This window comes from Eumetopias jubatus, unplaced genomic scaffold (assembly GCF_037043125.1).
Source record: "Eumetopias jubatus isolate StellerSeaLion01/CBP00866 unplaced genomic scaffold, mEumJub1_p1.0 scaffold_16, whole genome shotgun sequence".
Taxonomy (NCBI): Eukaryota; Metazoa; Chordata; class Mammalia; order Carnivora; family Otariidae; genus Eumetopias; species Eumetopias jubatus.
The window spans coordinates 13,196,525-13,210,916 of NW_028274822.1; the positions used below are offsets into that span (position 1 = coordinate 13,196,525).

The 14,392-nt window shown below is 39.0% G+C and overlaps 1 protein-coding gene across 1 annotated transcript in view; it reads right to left on the minus strand.

Annotated features, from left to right (window-relative positions):
- Positions 1-695, minus strand: part of SERPINB11 (serpin family B member 11) — a 58,974-nt gene extending 58,279 nt beyond the window's left edge. Inside the window, exons 1-2 of the mRNA XM_088019308.1 lie at positions 607-695; positions 452-485 (exon numbers count right to left, since the gene is read on the minus strand). Of these exons, the coding sequence (XP_087875434.1) occupies positions 452-485; positions 607-695 (123 nt within the window). The remainder of the gene's footprint in view (positions 1-451; positions 486-606) is intronic.
- Positions 696-14,392: the final 13,697 nt, after the last annotated feature.

Consider the following 14,392-nt stretch of genomic DNA (forward strand, 5'->3'; position numbering starts at 1 on the left):
TTGGCTCTGCATCTCTTTGGAAAGTTTATTTAATTCTGAGTTTCTTGTTTTCATCTCAATAGGATAAAGACTTAGAGATAACCAATGTAAAGCCCTTACCAGGCACATGCTATTCCTACACTTAGAGTATGACCATCATTAGTGATCATTGCCATAGATCATGGTCATGGTCAACAGGTCTTAGAAGAAATACAGTCTAAGAGTGTAAAGGGCGTCATGTCATAATGTAACTGAAATATACAAATTCAACATTATCATACTATTAATGGCTGTTAAAATGAAATGTGCCTCTAGCCCTTAAGGAGCGTAAGTTTAGCTGGGAAGCTTAACCTAACTATTTGTACTAATTAAAAGACAATCCAATGGCATAATGGTGCTGCATCTGTGTTAAAAAGTGAAAAGATTGGATTGTTTAGAGCAGGAAGAAAGAATTTCCTGGAGGAGACCAAACATAAGGACTCTGAAGAACATTTAAGTAAATCCACCAAAAATCAGGGAATAACAATGAACATCATCTATGGGACTACTGAATTTTAGCTTTGGATCTAACAGTTTACATGGGGTTAGTATTTATATTTACATTGACAGAGAATGCAATTAGCTTACTTTTTGATATTTGAAGGTTCAGAAGTTGGGAAATGTGCACCACCAATTTCAAAAGCTTCTGACCGAATTAAAGAAACCCACTGATGCATATGAACTGAACATCGCCAACAAGCTCTACGGAGAAAAAAATTATCAATTTCTTCAAGTAAGTTTCGTCTGGCCTGCCACATCTTTAATCTGAATCCTGGGTCCTATGTCCTCCAATGACCAAATGGGAGAGACTGAGGCAGATGAACCTGGCTGACCCGCAGGCAGAGCATTCACACAGGGTACAAGACTCCCTTGCCTCAATTAGACCAAATGAAGTGTCCTAGAACCTGACAATCTACCAAGATAAAGTGTGGGTTTAGGGATTACTTCGTAACCCAAGAGGAGGTTCCCATAGCAAAGGAAGTCATGAGATGCCCCCAATGATCTGACACCATTCAGTCACACAGTATAAATTTTGGTGGGCAATGACCCAGGAAATGTATGGCTAATGGGATACTGATTAGAGGGCAGGCTTGGAGAGTCTCTAAGGGAAGTTGGGAAAGTGCCAGGAAATACTGAATGCCCAGAATGGAAGATATAAGCAAAAGTGAGAACCCTGTGGATTGATAGTACTGCTGAGGAATCCCAGAAGCACACCATCTCCTTTGGAGCATCATGCTTTGCAACTTGCAAACCACAGCCTCTTCTGCCCCAGTCTATGTCAGAAGGTATTGCCTTTCAAAGACCTCAATCTTGTGCCAGCCTATACTTCCTTTTCACATTACCCACATACTAACTGTATAAAATATGCGTGGGCAAGAAAAAGTAAATTTCTTCAGGGTCTAGATTCCTGTACTATATTTTGTCAAGATTGAAGATAACTAACTTGGGAATACATAATTACAGATAAATTACTCTTAATTCCTCCTTTCTTCCTTCCCACATCAAAGGAATACATGGATAATGTTAAGAAATTTTACCTAACCAGTGTGGAATCTGTCGATTTTAACAATGCTGCAGAAGAAAGTCGTAAGAAGATTAATTCCTGGGTGGAAAGCCAAACTCATGGTAGGGTATGAGAGATGACCCATAAAAAGCACTTTGAGTTCCTGCTGTGTGTAAAACCTGTTCTTGACACCATACGGGGTACCAGTGGGGTGGGGGAGGAGGCTTTGCACACAGGCTGGAGGAGGGCACTGCAGATGATTGAATGGTCCGGGTAAATGTGGAGAGCAACAACGAGAACCCAGGAGGTATAAAAGAAAGACAACTCCAAAGAAACACAGCTGGCAATCTGTGTTTGCTCATAGCCATAGATGGCAATACCCCTGTGGCTCCCAAGACTCTGCTCAGACCCCATCTTGGGTTCACATCCTTTAAATTCTCAAAGCGGAGAATAAAGAGAAAGATATCCCAAGGAGTGTTGTCTGACAGCACAGGGCATGTATTTCAGGTGATAGAGTTCATGCCATTTGTCCTTAAGAACAATCAAGCCCTATTTCCTCAGAGTGGTAAGCCCAAAGCTGAAAAAACAGAAAGGAAGGGAGGAAGGGAGGAGTGAAGAATGGAAGTGTAGAAGAACTCCAGGAGGGAGGGAGGGTAGGAATGGATTTGCTACAAGAGTAGCTGAAATCACTGTATCCATGTTTTGTGTGAGATGACTGAAGTCACCCAAAGACAGAGAATCTGAACACCTTTCCCACGACAAGAAGGGGTGTCTCCAGCAAGGATAACTCCATCAAGCTGGTGCCACAAGGAAAGCTGCACCTGGAGAATTATTGCTCACAGTCCCTAAAGTGGTGACTTGTGTGAAAAATTAATGATCCATTGTAACTTTCAAAGCATCTTCCAGACAAACCACTTGTACTTTCACAGCAGACCTTTGATTTTCTTTTGCAGAAAAAATCAAAGATCTGTTTCCCAAAGACTCTCTTAAGTCTGCCATTCTGGTTCTGGTGAACGCCGTCTATTTCAAAGGACAGTGGGACAGTAAATTTGATAAAAAGAACACTGTGGACAAAGAATTTTGGCTGAACAAGGTATTGTAATTTACTTATAATAATGTAACACACTCATAAATGGAATGTTAAATTTATATGTTTAATTAAACATATAAATTTAATTAATTAAATGTTAAACTCATCTGATAGCATATACAACAGCAGGTAGAAAATAAAATTTGTCATGGTTGTATTTTCTTCTTGTTTTATATTTTTACTTTATTTAGATAGGAATACTCAAAGAAACTCTTGCTTCTAATTCATAAATTTCCCACATCATCTCTTAGAAGGAGGATTTGTTTGGCATCTCAATAGTATTATCTTCTTTTGACTAATGCCTCACTCGGCATTTGTCACATTAATTACTGCAGGATACAAGCAAACCTGTGCAAATGATGAAACAATCCAATGTTTTTAAATTCACCTCACTGGAGGACGTGCAAGCCAAGATCCTGGAAATACCATACAAAGGCAAAGATCTAAGCATGATATTGCTGCTGCCAGATGAAGTAGATGGTCTGCAGAAGGTAAAATCTTGTACCTCCAATTCTTCCTATTTGCCTGATCTCCTAGTAGTACAATGTTTGTGTGGGCTTTCACTGAAGCAAGGTTCACAGATTGGTGGTGGTGGCTGACAGAGTTCAAGTACAGTTTCTTCTCTGCATAGTTTCTTCTCTGCATACAGCCTAAAAAAGAACTGTTAAGGAGAATCTGGTATCCTGCATGTTCCAAAAAGTAAATATCTTAAATATCACAGTGTCATATGGAAGAATATATAGAAAATCTCAACATCACAGGTCCCATTAATATTCTGATGAAACTATGGAATGTCAGTTCAGAAGAAACATACCTAGGCACACACATTAATATTTTGCAACCATAAGAACTTCTAATATATTCCAATCTATTCATTTGAAGATGAGGAAATGAACATTCATATGTAGGTGACACATGGAAATATTTGCAAGCTCACTCATAAACAAAACAGGCAAATTAAAATAACAAAAGGTACATTTTAAATATCAAATCACAGTGGTTTTGTAGACAATAGACAAACAGATTTATCTTGATGCCTAATTTTCAATTTGGAAGTATTCTGTCCCTAAGAGCTCAAAAGTCATTTGGAGCCTCATTGCTCAGAGTGGGGGGAAAAAAAGTATGTGAAGGGATTATAATTTTCCTCTTAAAACTGTTATAATAAAGTTAATATATAAATATACCAACAACAGTATCGGGCGCATTAAGGACATTACGAACACTGCAGCTTCCAAAGACTTCAAAAGCCTGATCATGCTGCTAAAGTCACAGTGAACTTGCCTCACCCAAAATAGATATTGTAATAACAGTGAGATTTGGAGATCCTCAGGGAAAGTAATACAGCAATACATGTGAAGGTCATGACAGTGTTCATACTTCAGCTCAGCAATCCTCATTATCAATGACATCCTGGGATTTTAACCTAAAGTAACTAATCCAAAAAAGGCAAAAGCTTTTGGACAGAAGTGGCTCAAAATATTGAAAAATTCAAAATTTTGGTGCATCTTTGTATTACTAATAGTTTAACTTAGGGACTGACACATAGTGAACGCTTAAAAATATTAAGTAAAAATATATACATTGAATATCAATTTAGTAGTAGTATCGTGTAACAATTTAAACTTGATTAGAAAAATATATATCTGTATAAGAAATGTTTACAAGTGGGTCAAGCAAGAAAAAGGAATAAAAGTAGTGCCTACACTATAAAAATTATTTAAATTAGGGTGTACAAAATTATGTACACAAGGATAGTAACAAGAGAAATCCATTTGAAAAAGAAGCATGTCATATATGGGGATTGTAAAAAATAGAGATACATAGTTCATCTCTTACAAAATAACTTTATTTAATAATTCTGTTGTATATACATATATGTGCATATATACCCATATAAACACATATATAGATATTTGTGCATATTTATGCACATATATAAATATAACACAGACATGAATATATAATACATTTTTCAATTGTATAATATCTATTTATGACTGTGTTATTTTTGCCTGCTCGGATAAGATGTGACAAACTGAATCTTCTGCATTTGCATTTACTGTTTAAGTAAAAGTTTTCTACAATTTGATCCAATGTTAAATCGTGTTTGACATCAATGAGAATCACGTCAGCTGTTCCTTTTTTTCATTGCCATAGCTTGAAGATCAACTCACTGCTGAGAAACTAATAGAGTGGACAAGCTCACAGAATATGAGCAATGCCCATGTGGATTTATACTTACCCCGGTTCAAAGTGGAAAAGACCTATGATCTCAGGGACACACTGAGAGCCCTGGGGATGGTGGATGTCTTCAGTACACAGAGAGCCAACCTCTCAGGCATGTCAGGGAGGAAGAATCTCATGGTGTCTAAAGTCATACACAAGTCCTTTGTGGAGGTGACTGAAGAGGGCACGGAAGCCGCAAGCTCCTCAGCAGTAAGTGTCCATCTCACATCAGCACCGACTTATTCTTTTCACTGCGATCACCCTTTCCTGTTCTTCATCAAGCACAATGAGACCAACAGCATCCTCTTCTTGGGCAGAGTCTCTTCCCCTTAGATGCAATCAGCCTGCCACTACTAAGGAGGAAATTCACAGTTGTTCCAGTACATGGATTGCTGGAACAACAGATTCTCTTTAATTCTTTTTCCAATCCAATCTCATAGTCACTAAGAATGTAATGGTTGAAATAGTATGTCTGTCTATCTCTCCCCTTCTGCAAACACATGTAAATCTATTTCATCTCCCAGTGATAATTCCCCTTTGGACAAAATGTTCAACATAAGATAAAAGGATATTTTAACACTCTATCTTCTACTAAATTTGAAATCATATCACCTATTTCAAAAATCATACCTACTATTCAAACTTATTAACTTAGATACCCTCATTTATTTGAATTCAGGTGATATCTGGAATGCTTACATGTCTAAATTTCTTTTATGAAATACATTATCAATAAAGCAATTACTTATTCATATTATTTGTTGCTTTTCCTTTTTCTCTTTTCAATGAAGTATAAGTGGCCTACCACACATAGGAAAGACAAATTAGAAATATATTGTCATATTTAAAAGAAAATTCAAAGTAGGAGCAGAACATCATGAGGCTGATGGTAGGTTGGTACCAGACAACAAAAGGCTCTGTAGTCCATGTTAACAACTTCCTATTTTATCCTAAAATAAATCGTAAGCCATTATAGGTTTATTTGTTATTTGTTTTCCAAAGAGGAGAATGAGATCATCATATCTGCATTTTTAAAATACACTTCTGGCTATTATAATATAAATAAATGAGAGGAAAGAACAGTGTAGACACAGTGAGATTAATTCATAAGCTATTAGAATGTCAGGAGTGGCACTAAGAAAACAGATATGTAAGAATTATTTAGAAAGTAAAATGCACAGGATTCTAGCAACATATTATATGTAACAGAAATGAGAGATGGAAGCCAAAAATGATGTCCAAGTTTCTGGCTTACCCAATGGGTTGAATGGAAGAAGATTTTATTTTGGAGAGAAGAAAAGATCCTGGGTTTAGGTTTGTATTTGTTGAAGTTTAATTACTTTTGAGACATCCAAATGGATGCACTTGAACATATGAGTCTAGAGCTCAGATGCAGGATATGATCTGAAGCTCTAATCGTGTCATACTCAATATAAAAGTCTTAACATGTTTATTCAGGAACTCTAAAACTTGGTTAAAAAAATAGGTAGCGAAAGGCAAGAATGAGATCCTAGGGAGAGAGTATAAAGTGATGAGAAAGGAGGGCCTAGAACTGACTTTGAAGTGTGTCAATATACAAACAACAGGTATTGACAATTTTTAGTTTTTAGAACACAGCTTTGCTTAAGGGACTGTATTCATTCCAAATCCTTCTCAGTCAGTACTGAATCCCCACTGATTTCATAAAACATGAATTTTGGAGGATCTGAGCAAGGTCTAAATTTTCTTCAGCAGAATTCAGCAGTCCAAGAACTGAGCAGAGGAAGTAAATATTTCCCTATATAAGTATGAGGTTTGGTCAAGGTAACTCACAGACTGGGGAGAGAGTGGGTTAACATTATAAACCACACAATGAATAGGCTGGGTGGGGAAGGCAAGGTGTGAGGCAGTTGCTTTGATGAACAAGAGGCACTGGGGTACCTAATGAGGTTGAAGAAAATAAAGAGAAGATCAGAAGTTTAGCCCAGGACGAGGAACTTTGAAGTATATTTTAAAAGAAAATTTTAAGCAATAAATAAACTCAGAGTATCACCATGGGTGTGAACTAATTTCTAATGATTCAATGAAGTTTAAACCGGTATAATGTGTGGGGGGGGGCGTTGAAGAATTGATTTTTGGAATCCCTTTAGATGACAACTTTCAACTCCTTGTTATTTTAGTTGGGTTTTCTTTCTTTTTTTTTTATGTATTATTTGTTTCAGGGGTACAGGTCTGTGATTCATCAGTTTTATATAATACCCAGTGCTCACCACAACACATACCCTCCCCAGTGTCCATCACCCAGCCACCTCATCCTCACATCCCTCTCCCCTCCAGCAACCCTCGGTTTGTTTCCTGAGATTAAGTCTCTTATGGTTTGTCTCCCTCTCTGCTTTCATCTTGTTTCATTTTTTCCTCTCTTCCCCTATGATCCTCTGCCTTGTTTCTTAAATTCCGCATTATCAGTGAGATCATATGATAATTGTCTTTCTCTGATTGACTTACTTTGCTTAGCATAATACCCTCTAGTTCCATCCATGTCATTGCAAATAGCGAGATTTCATTTTTGATGGCTGTGTAATATTCCTGTGTGTGTGTGTGTGTGTGTGTGTGTGTGTGTGTGTGTGTGTGTATACATATATATATATATATACACACCACATCTTTATCCATTCATCTGTCGATGGACATCTGGGCTCTTTCCATAATTTGACTATTGTGATTTTAATTGGGTTTTCAAAAGGAGTGTTATTAAGAGCAAGCAAGTTATGACAAAGGCTCATAGGCATTAGAGTCATGTCAAGTAGAGGGCATGACCGATATCTAGTTATGAGAACTGAAAAGCTCTGCCTATATTCTAGGCCAGTCAGAGAACCAACTACCCCTGCACTGTGGCCATATGTAGAGATATTGATAGAAAACTCAAATCTTGTATCTTTATTTTTAAAGTAATGCATTCTAACTCATTGAATAGAACAGAATATAATGAGTCCATACTGACATAAAGTAAATAAATGATCAAATTAAAAGTTTTATAAGGAATGGATATTTATATGCTTTGAAGGCTCCTCCCCCACAGGACACCACCTCACACCTAGTAGAGTGGCCAAAACTTTAATTTTCATTTTAAAAACCGGCCATATCAAGTGTTGGAGAGAATATGGAACAACAAGAACTCTCATATAATACTGGTGGGAACACAGAAAGGTGCAACCACTTCGGAAATCAGTTTGGTAATTTCTTATAAAACATAAACATTTACTTAACATGTGATCTAGCAACTCCACTCCCTGATATCTACCCCAGAGAACAGAGAACATGTGTCCACGAAAGGACTATATACAAATGTTCATAGCAACTTCATCCATAGGGGCCAAAAACTGGAAATAACTCAAATTTGCATCAGCAGGTGAATGGATAAACAGACAATGGAATCATACTTGGTGATAAGAAGGAAGACACTACTGACTCCCACCGCAGCCTGGGTGAACCCTCTCCACTCTGCGCTGGGCCAAAGAAGCGGCACAGAAAGGGCACGTAATGTAAGTAATTCCACCGCTATGAAGTCCAACCTGTAGTGACAAAAAGCTGATTGGTGGTTTCCTGGGGCTGAAGCTGGGGAGGATACTGATGGTAAAAGAGTTCAGTGGAAATTTCTGGTGGAATGAATGCTTTACAACTTGATCAGCGGTGGTTACACGGGTGTTTATGTTTTCAAAAGGCATTAATGTGCACACTTACAGTGTGTGCATTTTGCTCTATGTAAATTATGCCTCAATAAAGCGGACAGAGAAGGAGGAAAAGGAGAAAGAGGAAGGGAATTGCACAAAACATAGTGCCTACTGCCTCTGGAAGTACTTGAGTGGAAAAAAACTTATGTTTTTAAGAGCAACTTTGGGCCAATTCTCAATTTATTCATATACATTTAACCCTATTTAATTACATGCCAGTATTCCTGTCATATGGAGCAAGAAGCATCATGAAACTGCCTATTAAAAAATAAAATTCTGAGATGTGTGATCTACCAAGCTGCCTTTACTGATCATCAACACATTAAAAATTACTGTATTTAAATTTTAATATGAGATTTGAAAGAGTTTAATGAGAAAATTCATTTCTAGACAATTTTTCATTAAGTATCATTGGATAAAATATGCTATTTTAAAATTTAAAGCTATTTTTATGTCAGTTTGGGGTACAATTTTCACAATAGTCAAAGATGAAAGCCACGCCTCACCAACTATTTCTGTTTATCAGTGGAAGGATAGATACCTTCTTCCTTTATGAAATGATATCGTCCTTTTCTGGGGAAAACCCTCAATGTACAATCCTATCGACTCTATCAGTACAGGGCGTCTGTCGGAATTACTTATGCTGTACACCTGGAGCACCCACAGGTGGTCGGCGACTATGTAACAAATTAATGAATGATTGAGTCATTCCCCTAAGTCACTCGGGAGCCCATCATTTGTTCTATAAGAACTCATTTGTATTTCTTTTACAAAAGATATAATAAACATCCAAAAAAATGTGTTATCTGCCTCACTGTATGAAGTATAGTGTAGCCCATTCAACAAATAATTATTCTGTACCTGCAATGTGCCATGCTAGATTAGGTGGTGGGTTCTCATATATAGGGTGACCAAAAAAGAAATAAATAAAACAAGCATCCTAAAGGCCAGAATAAGGGAACTGAATTCAGAACATAAGCAGGCCAGAACTTGGGGAAATGCCCCAATGTTAGTGATCAAGTCAGAGTTGAAGGTCTGGAACTAGACTAGCAGTATGAATGCAACATATTCCATGGAAGTAGCTGAGATCAGTCAGAAAATAGCTGGTGGGCAGTCAGAAAACTAGAAATCCACAAAACTTAAGGATCCCATAAAAAAGGCAAACTCATAAGTTCAGGAAGACATTTTTTTTAAAGATTTTATTTATTTGAGAGAGAGAGCATGAGAGGGGAGAGAGTCAGAGGGAGAAGCAGACTCCCTGCCGAGCAGGGAGCCCGATGCGGGACTCGATCCCGGGACTCCAGGATCATGACCTGAGCCAAAGGCAGTCGCTTAACCAACTGAGCCACCCAGGCACCCCAGGAAGACATTTTATAAAAGATACAAGAGACCAGAATTCACTGAAGGTTCTACCCTCCCAAGTAGCTGTATATGTGTGATTCCCCAGAGGACAGGGCTGTCTCAGAGCAGAGACCCTGGGACAGTCCCTGGCCTTCTAGAATCATAACATCTAAGACTGTATTGTCTCTGTTCCTGATCATTTTCTATCCAAATGGGTGGAAACCAGCAACGCACATAATCCAAAATATTGCCCAAGATGATTCATATTTCACTTGAGACTAATAATGCAATTGTCTTCTCCCTAAGGACTCTTTTACCTATAGTTTTTATCTAACAATAATTTTAAGTAAAACAATAGCTTGCTCTTTTAGTACATTTTTTTAGTAGTCAGACTAAAGTGAAATGAAGATAAATTTGCACATGACAAATGGAGCACTATCTGCATTTTCACCTCTCTGTGGTAATGTTTATGCCCATTGCAAGAGTGGCACATCAATGACCTCGAAGGCAATGCACACTGAGACAGCTCAGAACCGCTAATTCTGCCAACACATCCTGCTGGGACAGGCTTTCACGATGGCAAAGAGGTAAAATCTGCTTGGAGATGCAGAATGCATCACAGATATAGGATCATAAGTGAATATTTTTAAAACCCAGGGGATTAGTCTGTGTAACCTTAGTGAGCCAGAACTTTTAAACACCCTTAATGAGCTTAATACACATATTGGTGCCCTGGAACACACTCACTTCCAAATGCTGATGTAGAGATACAAGTCAAGGGAGAGAACTGCTGCTCTACCTGGAATCCAGTAACATTCTAAAACTAATAAAACAGCAGCTTCGGTTCCAGTATGGTGGTTAAGGACAAGATGGCCATGATTTGGTTTTCCAGCAAAGTTAGAGGATGTTGCTGTGGCTGCTACCGGTGGTGTTGGTGCTGGTGGTGCTGGTGCTGGTGGCGGTGATATGACGGCAAAGAAAACGGCAGCTAATATCAACTGGACGCACACCATGTTCTAGGTTCTTTAATAAGCATGTATTCTATTTATCCTTGCAATGGCTCAGTAAAGTACAAAGTCTTAAAAAACTCATTTTAAAAATGAAAACATTAAAGCCCAAAAAGATGAACTAACCTACCTGAAGCCATATGCCTATTTCCAAAGCCCAGATTTATATTCAGTTGTCTGACACTAACGCTGGCATGTAGAATGACTCAGAAATGGACATGAACAAAATTTGTTTGTTGCTAAAATCCCTCTTCATGTTTGAATGATTTTCCAATATAATTAGATAGCAGATAATTTCATAGGGAGTAGCCACCCATATAATGTTAGAAGTGATATTAGAGATTTATATAATTCTGTTCATTTAAGCAATAAAAAAGAAAGTTCCAAAGAAATAAGCTGCCTTCTCTGAGACCACAGTCAAGTCAGGGCAGGGCTGGGATGGAAACTCTAGCTTCCTGACTCCCAACTTTGCTTCCTTCCCTCCATTGGGTTGATCAGTTTAATGCTACATGTCATGTTGCCCACCCCCCTGTTACCCTGATCTGCTGTCCCCAGAAAGCACTGACTGCAGAAGCCGGAGGGTATCCATTCACAGACCCACTCACCCATGGCATCATCAACAAGCCCTGTGCTGACTGCACTGTAGCTCACACCGAATAGATTATGTGGCAGTTAAACATTTCCACCTTCTTTAGGACAGTTACATTCCTAAATGCTAAGTTGCCATTAGATGCCGTCTCCCTACTCCCACAAGAAGTCAGTGGATGCAACACTGGATGTAAGATGTGTAAGAACCAGGAACTGATAAGATTTTTGAACACTTGCATTTCCAGACACTGGTCTATATGCTGAGCATGCAAAGGTGACTACAGGTAGCAGGGGAGATTCATATATACAGACAAAAATCAATACAATACAATACAGCTGGTAGTATGAAAGACTTTCACCAAGCACCCTGAGAGACCTGGATTGGGTAGAATAGTTTGCATAGAAAATGCTTCCTGGAGAAGAGTTTCACATGACCCAAACCCAACACTGTCTGATTTACATATTTCAAATCCAGGATGTCAATGTATTAATTTATAAAGGGAATCACACCATAAACTAGTTATCCCTGAGAACTCCTTCCTATTGCTTAAGTTCACAGATCAAGTTGCAGATGAGAAGCTCATCTGGTCAATGAAAGAAAGAAAAAATTAAAATGGGATTTCCAATATGAAAAGTAAATCAGTATACAGTGTATATCAGTTTATCAGGATCTTACCCCCCCCCTTCTCCTGTGCAAATTATAATAAAGAAGGAAGGAAGGAATAGAAACATCTGTAAATTCCTTTTTCAGTAGTTAGGGGGAGGTATAACTCACAGCCTCACAATTCCTGTAAAGGCTGCAGAGGGGAAAAGCAGCTAGGTCACAGGAGGCCCTGGAGGAAGTGAGGAGAACAGCAAGCAGAACAATGCCAGGGCTCAGCGGCAACACGTTCCTCACAGGAAAGAGCCTAACTCTGAATACAGAAAACAGCATGCCTTCTATGGAAATACCTGCCACAAGGAGCCTGATCTGGCTCAGGAGCACAGAGGAGATGGGTATCTCAAGGAATCGCACAACCTCCAGCTTCCACTGTGACGGAGAAAGCCAGAGAGAGTGCTGCTGCACTCTAGCAGGACAATCTGGACAAGACAGAAATTCCTGAACCCATCAGAGAGCTGTAGTTGCAAGGTAACCACCCAGCCTGAAATCTAAGGAAAGACAAGCACTTCCAAGAAGAAACAGACACAGCACTGACTTGCCTGGGGCACAACTCAGAGGAGGACAAGTTATGTTCTGACAAGTACTGAAGGCCAAGTGTGAGCAGCACAAGGGCTCAGAACCCTGGGAGTCACAGACAAAGGGGGAGTTCATACTCGCTCTATCTTCACTGCAGAGGCTCGCTGGGGCTTCAAGAGAAAGACAGGGCAGGGCATCCTCACTGGTGGGGGTCTGCAGGAGGAATACGGCTGCCCCAAGCAGAAAAGGCAAAAAGCCACACCTGATTCTTCTCCCCCAAGAACCAAAAGGCACTGGCCACTGAGACAAGGCAGCAAACCCCATCAGTCCCGCAGCAGAGGTGAAGACTCACGTGACTGCGTAAGGGAAAAGGAAATAAACCCCTTCTACTTGGGGACCGTGAGAGGTCTCCGGTCTCTGGAGAGAAAAAACTACCCTTCTCAACCCAGGACTCCGGGCACAAAGCAGGCAGCAGGGCCCTCTCTGAGGTCAAGGTGTATAGGAACGCTGAAAGCTGAGTGTGGAGCAAAAACACATAAAAAACTTTCCAGCAATCAGGCCCCCAACCTAAACACAAGACAACCCTACAGGAATTTAAGCCAGGACCTCAGTGAAGACAATCTTAGCAACTACATACATCCACGCTCAGTTCACATCCTGCCTAGAAAGACTCTATATCCCACACTAATTGCATAAGAGAGGAGGCATGCCTGTTTCCAGATATAAATGCTATTTCCCTCAGTCTCCACTGTACCACACACAAAGTTTGGTATTTAATAAAAATTTATGAGATATGCACACCCACAAACACACACAAAGGAAAAAATAACGCACTGTCCAGAGACAACACAATCAACAGAGCCAGACTCAGACATTATGCAGATGTAGGAACAATCATGGAGGAAATTTAGAATAACTATGATTAATAAGTTAAAGAATCTAGTGTGATCTTAGTACGGCTTCAGAGCAGTATCATAATATGCATTAATGTACATATTCACCAGACAGGAACACAGAGCACAAAATAAATCACTGCTGCTAGAATAAGACATGACTCATATTAAATAAAGCAGTATACTCTGCAATTATCCCATAGTCTCCAAAGATTTGCTATTTTCTGTGCTCTGTAATTCTAATAAATGGGTTTGGTGGATACTATTTCTTATTTTTTTTTTAAGATTTTATTTATTCATTTGACAGAGAGAGACAGCAAGAGAGGGAACACAACAAGCAGGGGGAATAGGAGAGGGAGAAGCAGGCTTCCCACGGAGCAGGGAGCCCGATGCGGGGGTCGATCCCAGGACCCTGGGATCACGACCTGAGCCAAAGTCAGATGCTTAACAACTGAGCCACCCAGGCACCCCTGGTGGATACTATTTCCAAACATCCAGGAATACCAGTTCAAGATAGTAAACACAATGATAAAGAAAACAGTGTAATGAGTGCAAAGAAAAAGAGAATTGAAAGTATATTAATGACCACATTGTTTTACAGAAAATTTTAAGTGACAGCTGTGAAAGTTGTGACAATCAGACTGTGGCTAATTGCCCTAATATAAAATGAAAAAATACAAGGTCAATGCAACAATTGTAAGGAGAAATACAAATTAAAAACAAGAGACTTAATACTTCCTGTTGAAAATAAGAGCTTCCTCTCCTTTCTTTTTCTAACATTTACTCTAAGAAAATTTGTAATTCTAAGTACTTTCTCCTCTTTGAAATGACTTTATAT